The 10103-nt window shown below is 44.3% G+C and overlaps 3 protein-coding genes across 3 annotated transcripts; 2 read left to right on the top strand and 1 right to left on the bottom strand.

The window, feature by feature from the left end:
* Positions 1-1230: 1230 nt before the first annotated feature.
* On the top strand, positions 1231-4050 carry LOC129589925 (putative inorganic phosphate cotransporter). Its single transcript, XM_055484857.1, has 2 exons — positions 1231-1713; positions 2969-4050. Exons 1-2 carry the CDS (start codon positions 1456-1458, stop codon positions 3848-3850), a joined length of 1140 nt encoding a protein of 379 aa, XP_055340832.1. The 5' UTR covers positions 1231-1455; the 3' UTR covers positions 3851-4050.
* A 254-nt stretch (positions 4051-4304) lies between these two features.
* On the top strand, positions 4305-6046 carry LOC129589947 (uncharacterized). The gene is made up of 3 exons (XM_055484890.1): positions 4305-5291; positions 5655-5813; positions 5879-6046. Exons 1-3 carry the CDS (start codon positions 4305-4307, stop codon positions 6044-6046), a joined length of 1314 nt encoding a protein of 437 aa, XP_055340865.1.
* A 362-nt stretch (positions 6047-6408) lies between these two features.
* Positions 6409-7460, bottom strand: LOC129589926 (uncharacterized). The gene is made up of 2 exons (XM_055484858.1): positions 7284-7460; positions 6409-7017 (listed from the first exon to the last, which is right to left on the bottom strand). Exons 1-2 carry the CDS (start codon positions 7387-7389, stop codon positions 6626-6628), a joined length of 498 nt encoding a protein of 165 aa, XP_055340833.1. The 5' UTR covers positions 7390-7460; the 3' UTR covers positions 6409-6625.
* Positions 7461-10103: the final 2643 nt, after the last annotated feature.

The raw sequence follows: 10103 nt of genomic DNA, 5'->3' as shown, positions 1-10103 counted from the left end.
TAAGGCCAGTTTAGTACTGTAGCCGCTAGATGAAGTGGCTCCACTGTTAGATCCGACCGCTGCCTGCCTCTGGCCGGGCATTGAGCACGAGCCTTCCCCCCACCGAGAGGCGCACACTTTGCTTTTCGATAAACTGTTGCCTGCCCCTGCCAGGGGCACCCCAAAAACCACAACAAACCAGGTTTATAAATTGAAAACTGTCAGTGCTCTGACATTATGCTCTTACAATAATTATTGTACTTTGCTAAAAAATAATAAAACTCAGTAAAACATGTAGAACGTCAGCATCAGAGTCAAAATTGTTTGAAACCAAAACAATTCTGCACGGAGCAATGTGCGTATATTGGGCTTGCATTTTCCCGTATACCAGACTCTGTGGAGCCACTTCATCTAGCGGCTACAGTAATAAATTTGCCACTACGTATTTCAGTCTGCATTGTTTAATAAAAAATTTACCGCATTATTTCTCCAGACAAGCCACGAAACTAATTTACACGCATGCTTTTGATTACCAAGTTGGACTGGCTAGCTCCAGTAAATTAGCAGCTCAAGTAAATCCACATGCAACGTAAAAATCGTACGTACAGCTCGATCTTTTACACACAGGGAAGTGAAGCGCACATTATGCTATAGAAAACACCAATGTATTTACCATGCTGGCTTTAAAACCTCGCCGTGCCATTCATGTGGGTTAGCAGTTTGACTTATTTCCTTCCGGCAAAGCCTAATTATTATATCATCTTGATACATCTCTTTTTTCAAAACCGATCCTTTTTTAAAATTTGCAAAAAAAGAAGTATGCTGCTGGTGTCGGCATAGCATACCACGAGGGCAAAACGCAAAATCTGAGTTTGTGCGGTGTATACAGTTCGTTTTCAATTGTGATGGATCAGTTTTTCAAATTCAGCCCATTAAGGGTTAATACAGGCTTAGACAGTTAGGTACCGCATCTTCGTTAATTCAAGTACGAGTACATATTAAGTCTTAGATGCCGCATTGGGGATGCATATTAGACCACCCAATAAGCGGTATTAGCAAAGCGCGACGAAGGCAATGAATAACTCATGCGGAATCGTTATCTCCCCATTGTGTTGGTGAGGTATTATCCGAAAATAGAAATGGCGCAGTATTGTCTGCTGAATCGCTGCGATAAGAGAACAAACAAAATTCGACCGACATAATGTTATATAGAAATGTTATGCATTGTACCTTGTTAGACCAGATTTCGGCGGCAAACACCGAGCCAAACGCAAATTAGTTTAATAAGTGGACAGCCACTAGATGCGCGGGGGAATTCGACTGTCCTTTAATTTATAGTCCCTACAAACAGAGTTTCCAGTAAAGTAACATACATCAGCCTGTCACTGCTGGGTACCTCACGGCTGGCTCTGTACTTCCTGGATTACATTTGGAATATTCTTGTGTTTTGCTTGATCTCCTGCCCGTTGAATAACCATGACCATCATAAGCGCCGAACCGGTAACGGGTGGAACGGAATACCATAGCGGTCGACTAGGACAGCGCCACTTGTTGATGCTACTGTTATTTTTCGGATGTATCTGCAAACAGGCGACCCGGGTCGGTCTGAGCGTCGCCATGGTGGCCATGGTTAAGCCACCTATTGCGCTCAACATCACCCTTCAGTATACGGATGTAGCCTGTCCGCAAAATCTGCCGCCTCCATCAAACGGAAGCGAGCTGCAGCTCCTTCCGGTAAGTGAACTTCTTTAATGCTATCAAGACTAAATGTTTTCTAATAAAATAGGTACTGTAGCCGCTAGATGAAGTGGCTCCACTGTTAGATCCGACCGCTGCCTGCCTCTGGCCGGGCATTGAGCACGAGCCTTCCCCCCACCGAGAGGCGCACACTTTGCTTTTCGATAAACTGTTGCCTGCCGGCACCCCAAAACCACAACAAACCAGGTTTATAAATTGAAAACTGTCAGTGCTCTGACATTATGCTCTTACAATAATTATTGTACTTTGCTAAAAAATAATAAAACTCAGTAAAACATGTAGAACGTCAGCATCAGAGTCAAAATTGTTTGAAACCAAAACAATTCTGCACGGAGCAATGTGCGTATATTGGGCTTGCATTTTCCCGTATACCAGACTCTGTGGAGCCACTTCATCTAGCGGCTACAGTATGTGTGTGACACGAATATAACCAAAAGGATGTCCAGATTTGCTGTGAATTTGTGATAGACAAAATTTTGTTTAAAATTGTTAGTAACGGAACTACTTTTAAGTTTTACATGAGGGGCCGGTTTGCGGACTTGAAAACTCCGGCTTCGTAGGGTAGTACGGGAAGCGCTGGCTACTTTGACTGGGACTCGACCGCTCAAGGAATTCTGCACGGGGCTTTTTATTACGGCTATCTGTTCTCGCAAGTCTCCAGGCTGGGCTGTGTTGGTCTGCACGGTAGGTAAACTTGGCTGTATTCAAATCACGATAAAAATTTTTTCGCTTTGTAACAGGGAGTCATCGTACCGTCTATGACGCTTCTGGCCAGTGAATGGAGTCCGCCGCTGGAGCGCGGCCGACTAATATCCGGTGCCGGCAGTGGTAGTCTGCTAGGCACGGTGGCCGGGATGTTTGTCAGCGGACTACTAACCTCCGCCTTTGGATGGGAATCTATATTCTACACGTTCGGCATAATTCAGATTCTCTGGCTTGTATGTTCTTACCTGTATCACAACACATATGCACGCATGCGGCGCAGTTCTAAGTATGCTGTAGACTGAAGTGTCGCGTTTAAAAAAGCTTTCCTTAGCTTCACTTAAAGCAAAGGAAAAAAAGTTTTTCAGCTCGTTAACGCGGTATGCCGTAACAGCGTGTAAAACCACCACAGGCCCACCATAAGGTTTTAAATTATGCATCTGTCACTTCGGGTAATAGCAGTTTATTTTCCTTCTGATAAGTTAAGCGTTAAAACATTATTGCGGAAGTGATAATTTTTTCACTGCAGGTTCCATGGATAATTTTCGCTAGGGACTCTCCGAGCGTCCACCCGCGGATCTCCCACGAAGAGCGCCAATACATTTTGACCTCGCTCGGCCGCCGTCAATCCCAATATGCCAATCCCAAGCGCCGCCGGCTGCCCATCCCATGGAAACGTATCTTCCGCACCGGCGCCTTCTACGCCATCCTCGTCGCGGAATTCGCCCACAACTGGGGCTACTACACCATCCTCACCAACCTGCCCACGTACCTCAGCAACATCCAGCACTACTCCATCAAAAAGAACGGTCTCCTCTCCGCCCTCCCGTACCTAGTCCGCTGGATCTCAGTGTTCTTTGTGGTTCTACTCGGCGACTGCTTGCTGACCCGCAAAATCATGAGCGTCAGTCTGCTGCGCTCCACCTTCTCCGGCGTGTCATTTGTCCTAACCGCTGCCGCCCTAATCGGGGTGGGGTATGCCGGATGCGACAGTACCCTGGCCGTCAGTCTACTAGTCGTCACGGTGGGCGTACAGAGTCTGAACTCGTCCGGGTATTTTCTCGGTTATGCCGATATGTCGCCGGAGCTGGCCGGGGTCTTGGTCGGGCTGGGTAACGGGTTCGGGACGACAACAGGGATCCTAGCACCCTTAGTGGCTGGTGTGCTGACCAACGGGCCGGGCGGGCATAGTATTCAGAACTGGAAGATAGTCTTCTTTATTGCAGCAGGTATGTATCTGTTTGGAGCGGTGATTTATTGGGTTTTCGGTTCGGCCGAGAAGCAGCCGTGGGATCCGACAGTGGCGGCTGCTTCTTCGGCAAAAGTCGCGGTAACCAGACAGGAGGGCACGATGGACAAGAAAGAGGCTGACTTAGAAGAAAAGGTTACTTTTATCGATAATCCGAGTTGAGAAGCGTTAATCTTGGAACCAAGAGATATAAATTATTTCACATTTAGTCTAACAATTCGAAACATCGCTGGAAGATTAATAACTGCAATGCGTATGATTCATTCCTACTGTTTGTTCAGCAAGTGTGAGCTGAACGTGATCATGAGTACGTGAACAAACAAAGTCCCGAGCCACGGGTGTTGAATTAAAGCCCGGGTTGAGGTTGTGCCTTCATCGTCATAATTTCTACATGCTTGATTTGATGCATGCGTGCATTGATATGTTTGCATAATTGTGATCGATTGACAATTGTGCAGCGTCACTAAATGTTCTCAGCGGACACTACTGATCGTAAACAGTGAGCACACATGCTGGTGTCACATTCAAGCTGCACCGACTTCGTCTATTTTTCGATTTTTGTTAGGTCTGATGTTTTTGATCGTGCTGGTATCGCTCAAAAAGCTGAAAAGCAACCATGGCTAAACCATGGGACTTCCCATTTCTTTTCCGTTTGCTACAACTCTTAGGTCTATTTCCTTACCCGTTATCGCCGGCCAACGTCAACCGCAAGCGCAACACGACCACCAGTATCCCGCTGATCGTCTGGTCCGTTAGTCTATCTTTTCTGCCGCTGTCGTTAAGTGTCAGTACATTCTATGCCTATGTAAATTCGTATATCGATAACCGTGCTCTGAAAACTTTGGAGTTCTTCACACTGATCCGGATAACATTTATGCTGTTGCTCTATCTGCAGGCATTTCTTGTTATGCTTACGCTTAACAGCAACGCACCCAACGTACGCAAGTTGTACAACGCATTGGTTGTATATGGAACAACTCAGTCAAATGGAAGGAGTCACTTCGTGCTGTTTATTTGGAGTTTCGGTTACATAGCGGCTTTCGCGTTTATCATCTATAATAACATGTTTTTAACGATCATGAAAAACGATCCTGAAAACGCTACCTGGACATCCAGAATGGGCTTGTTTCACACTGATAGTTTTCAGATGCCGCTGTATGCCGTATGCGCATATGTTGCGCTCTCAACTGCTTTATCAGCGAGCTGCGAAATTATTCCGCAGAATATTCTCTTAGCTGCTGTTCTCAATATTCGCTGCACATTGCTCATCTTAACCAATGATGTTGACAAACTGATTACTCAAGAGCGCCCGGAAGCGGAAAAACGAGCAGATTCAGTTCTCGATAACGTGGAACGGGAATATCGCCGGCTGTTGATGGACATGACAAAAATCGATAAGGCTTTCTCTGGGTTTATGCTACTTATGTTTGTGAAAAATGCCATTTATGCCGCAGCGCTTTTGGGATACTTTTTCACGTCATTGGATGCCGGACAGAAAAGTGTCACGGAAATTGTTGATCAAAGCGTGGTGTGGGCAGCGTCCAGCGTTAGCTTAGTTAGTGCATGTATACAGCATCACATTTGCATCTCATGTCATAACCAGGTAGGCCCTTCGTCTAGAAGCTATTACAACTAAATAAAATAAATACGAATGCAATAGTTACTTTCGTTCTGGCGGTCACTCGTGCCAATAAACCAAATTGATCAAAATTTTAATGTGAGAGCCAGTGCCAACTCCCGTCACAAGCGACAAAACCGATAATTTTAGTTTTCACAGTAAAAACCGTTTTTCCCGCCACATGCGCCGGGCTTGTTCTCAAATGCATACGCTTCGTATGAGCACAAAATTGTTTGATTGTGCTTTCTGTTTGATATGTGGCTGACAAAAAAATGCCCTTCATTGAAGCAGTTGCACAGTTTTGGTAGCTTTTGGGATACAACTTGTGCTGTTCTTCTCGTTGAACAGGTTGATATACTACGAAACGCGCTTTTTAACGCCGGGACACACTTTCTTAAAGGACCGCAGCAGCATAGATTCGACGAGCTTTACACACTTTGTACGAGTCACGATGCTGTTATAACGATTGGAGGATTTCTAAGGGTCGACAGGCAACTGATTCCCACGGTAGTTCTCTTACTCAGGTCATTCTCCACACATTCACATGTAAATCGATCGTGCAAACATTGTAGCTCGCTGGAATTCTACTGGGATATGGAATACTCATCTATCAGACTCATGATACAAAAATGGATATGCAGACCCTGGTTTCTAAACTGGAATTCGCCGTACTGGCATCACAACTGGGACACTGTCTACCCACAGGAAATTTGTCATTAGACTCAATTACACCAGCATAAGCTATGCTCGACATCTACAATAATAACAGTGTACCATACCCGAACTTGCTACGTGATTTCTAGTCAAAGTTCTGCTACTTTCAACAACGCGCAGTACGGCACATCAGACGACAGACGCAACTTTGCGTAGAGTATTTCCGTAATCAAATTCACTATGCTTATTATGTATACTGTGGAATAAAACATGTTTTGGTAACAGTTTGCAAAACGCCTTACTCACGGTCTTTCGACAGACGATTGCATGGGTACTGGATAGCAAAGGCGGAAAAACGCTAGCGCATTTAGGCCGGTGAAACCTTTTTAAACATTAATTTTTCGGTATTTCTTGGTACCGGTAAATTTTCTGCAGGTGAGACCTTTATAAACATTTATTTTTCAGTAGAACTATTGTATGAGAGACACGCACACATGTACAGATAATGACTGTAGTTCCAAAAAACTAACCAACGACTACTAGGTAAGTAGTAAGTACAGACTGTACTGACAGCAGCAGTTTTAAAAAAACGTATTTAAGGAGTAATTCAACAGTGATTTATCGAGTTTAACGGATACTTTCCTCGACCTGAGTCAGTGGCATTTCTAACAAGATCCGGTAACATTAACCCCATTGGCATAGAAATACGCATTGCACCCTCCGCAGTAGTTATTGCAGCATTTCGCGTACGCATTCTTCGGGCACGTTTTCCCGGCACAGGGCTCCACAAAACACTGCACTCCTGGCACACCCATGGGACAATTGTTCTCCGGCGGACATCCTGTTGGTGGCGCATTGGTGGTGATGGTGGCGTTACCACGGCACTGCTGCGTAACATCCTGTCCGTTGACATACCACAGGGCGAAACAGCCGCCGCATAAGCTGGATCGGCACTGGGCGTTGGGGAAGTTGGGGCAGGTGTTGTTAGCGCGCGGATCACAGGGATCGATCAGCGGCAGGCAGATGGGTATTCCAGGTGCACATGTTACCGGTGGCACTACGAGTACAACAGCGGATTAACACGGTCACAAGGGCAACGTGTAAAACGGGCAGTGCGTTCTCGGTAAATAGGGAGTAAAGGGTTTAGGGTTAGCTTGTACTTTTAATCTAAACTCTGTAAATTTTTTTTAACGAAGGCATTACGATATTAATACTGGAGTTGACTTTGATCATTTCTGCGAAATAATTAATTTTTGATAATACGTAGTTATTTCGAAGCGATTTGCACTTGCGGTTTATAACATGAATTTACAATAATACTACCTGTCGGGCTTCCAGTGCTTGTATACTGATTAGTCTGACCCGTTGTCAAGTGACAGGCCGTAATAAGGAATGCGAATCCTAAAATCGTAAAAGTTAGGTGCGGCATTTTTAACTGCAGCAAAAAAAACGCAAATCTTCCGCTGCACGCGTATGCTGTGAAACAATGGCAGTGTGTCACCACGGACAACAGAAGAGAAAGAAGATATGCCTTACAACTTCGTGCAGATGCTATTTCCTAGCAGTCTACAGTGCGATCACCGCGGAAACGCCCCAAGGAAATCTTTTTTTGTAGTATTTACCAGCTTGAACATATGTGCAGTTGTAATACTGTCTGCGTACTCTGTACTTTCCAATGCCGGAAACTGGCAGAACTAGGTGAATGATACGATATAAGCTCATCGTTCATCCGCTAAATAACCGCTTCTAAGGTGTGCATGCTGGAAATGCATTAAATGCTCAAAAAACATCACTGACCTGAATTTGGTGTGACTCTGAACTAGCAGCGAACATCTACTGAACAGCGCTACGCTTTACATCAATGTGCTCTTAATTAGTGTGTACCAGTACTTGGACAACCGTTGTTGTTATTTAACAAACTACTGCCGGAATTATAACTGTGTAGCAGGAAGAGGCAGTATAGTAAGAACTTTAATTTGTGCGAATCAAACACGCTGACGGAGGAATACTGTATAACACGAAGAATTTTGGAATATGCACGAATTATAAAAACTCAGGCTCAAGGCGACTACGAAAATATGCAGTAATATACCTACGTAGCCATTGCTCGTAATTTGCACCTGCAAAGCGATTACAGCGGTAAATGCATGACGCGATTTAAAAATTTATTATGACTGCCACGGTTTTCTGCTGGTTCGACGATCGCTTGACCGACATTACGAGAGCAGTTAGCGCATTTCAGTGAATGTTGAAAATATAGTAGGAGGTATACGAGCGAGTTGTATACCGGATGGTAAATACATACAGACTGTACAGTGCCGTTAAAGCAGCGAAAGTACAGATAGCAGCGCTTTCGTGACCGTTCCACCTAAACATCTGGCAGCCATTGCTACACTAGTTGTGGGAGATGTTGAAAAATAACTTTTGATCTACGTACTGCAAAACAAAACACGCGGCTACAAATCAACACACCGCATTTTTACAGAAACAGTCATAGAAGCATGATTGGGCTCGTTTTAGACATTTAACCACAATTACGAAACTTAACTGAGCTGAACTTTGGAGGCTGATTGGATTGAATCTTTCAGGATTTGTAATACCTACATCGTTCTTTTAACCTAGATACTTGAACCTCTCAAAGCAGTTACCGTAATACCAGGTAATTATCAATTCCACTTAAGGACCATTGTAAGCGTATTTCCATTTTCCATTGCAAATATGACTGCAATAAGCTCAATCGGGGAAACATAGGCCCAGTGAATCAGGTGCCTAATCGTTCCGTACGAAGAATCCGAAACGTGCTGATGAACCCAAACTAGACCCAGAAAACAATGTGACTGGATTCCAAGCTGGTCAGAACAGCCAAAAACAGTTACACGACCTGGTTTCCGCTTTTTTAATAAGTACCTTGAACGCATTTTGTTTAATTTTTTCCCGCTGTCTGCGAGAAAAGCATAATTTAAGCTGGGCGGACTCGTGACAGGTCTCAAGCCGCTGTCTTTGAACTTTTTCTCTGATCGTCACAATGATTACTTTAACATGGTACATGTGCACCTTATCGGTATGCTGGCATTATCGTGATCGCTTGTAACAGTGCACGTCAGCGATTCTCACAGCGAATATTTTAAAACTGGGAACACGATAGCAAGCCTATCGCCGGCTACATATGTCATGGTGCTCTTCCCTTATCCGTTACTGCATCCCCGTGGTCACAAATACGACACGGCCACCCGTATTCTGCTGACCATCTGGGCGTTATTATGTCGCTTCTGCCGTTGTCGTCCACTGTCAGCACCATTTACGCTTATAATGGCTCGTACATCGATAACCACGCCTTGAAAACATCGAAATTTTTTCACGTTATTCCGGATAACCTTTGTGTTGCTGCTATATCTGCAGGCGTTCTTGTCATACTTAGCTTCAACTGTAACGCTTCTAGCGTACGCAAGCTGTTCAACATCTTGATTGAACAGGGAAGGACTCAGTTTTATGAAAACAAGCAGCACATGCTGATTATATGATGCATTGTTTATATAACGGCTTTTGCTTTTACAGTCTTTAACAACATGCTTCGAATGATGATAAAGAACAATTCTCAATTCCAAATGCCGCTATATGTCATATGCATGTATGCTGTGTTCGCGGTAGGTTTGTCAGCGAGCTGCGAAATTTTCCCGCAAAATATTTCACTAGCCGCTATTTTGTTGATGGATCAATGCGCACTGTAACCAATGAAATCGACCGATTAGTTAAGGAAACACGATCAGAAGCGGAGAAGCGAGCGAATACCGTTCTCGACCATGGGGAACGAGAATATCGCCAACTGCTTATTCGTACCAGACAGATCGATAAGGCGTTCTCAGGATTTATACTCATAATGGTTGTAAGAAACGCCGTTTACGTTGGAGCGCTATTAGGTTATTTTTGTACTTCGTCGGATGTCAGGCCAAAAAGCCTAACGGAAATTGTTGACCAAAATGTGGCGTGGGCCGTATGAAGTGTCAGCTCAGTTAATGCCTGCCTGAGTTATCACATTTCGAGTAATAACTTTCCTTTTTAGATTCGTCTGAGGTGCAAAACAACATATATTAAACCGTTGTTTAGTAGTAAGAATATGGAATCGCTTTGCAGACAATGGTTCCT

This window comes from Paramacrobiotus metropolitanus, unplaced genomic scaffold (genome assembly GCF_019649055.1).
Source record: "Paramacrobiotus metropolitanus isolate TYO unplaced genomic scaffold, Prichtersi_v1.0 Parri_scaffold0000038, whole genome shotgun sequence".
In the NCBI taxonomy this organism is placed as follows: domain Eukaryota; kingdom Metazoa; phylum Tardigrada; class Eutardigrada; order Parachela; family Macrobiotidae; genus Paramacrobiotus; species Paramacrobiotus metropolitanus.
This window is presented reverse-complemented; position numbering and strand designations above follow the sequence as displayed.

Coding starts and splice junctions, on each gene's coding strand:
- LOC129589925 (XM_055484857.1), top strand. CDS start 1,456: ATGACCATCATAAGCGCCGAACCGGTAACGGGTGGAACGGAATACCAT. Junction 1,714..2,968: donor GCGAGCTGCAGCTCCTTCCG/GTAAGTGAACTT, acceptor TTTTCACTGCAG/GTTCCATGGATAATTTTCGC.
- LOC129589947 (XM_055484890.1), top strand. CDS start 4,305: ATGGCTAAACCATGGGACTTCCCATTTCTTTTCCGTTTGCTACAACTC. Junction 5,292..5,654: donor GCATCTCATGTCATAACCAG/GTAGGCCCTTCG, acceptor CTCGTTGAACAG/GTTGATATACTACGAAACGC. Junction 5,814..5,878: donor ACAGGCAACTGATTCCCACG/GTAGTTCTCTTA, acceptor CAAACATTGTAG/CTCGCTGGAATTCTACTGGG.
- LOC129589926 (XM_055484858.1), bottom strand. CDS start 7,389: ATGCCGCACCTAACTTTTACGATTTTAGGATTCGCATTCCTTATTACG. Junction 7,018..7,283: donor AAGCACTGGAAGCCCGACAG/GTAGTATTATTG, acceptor TTGTACTCGTAG/TGCCACCGGTAACATGTGCA.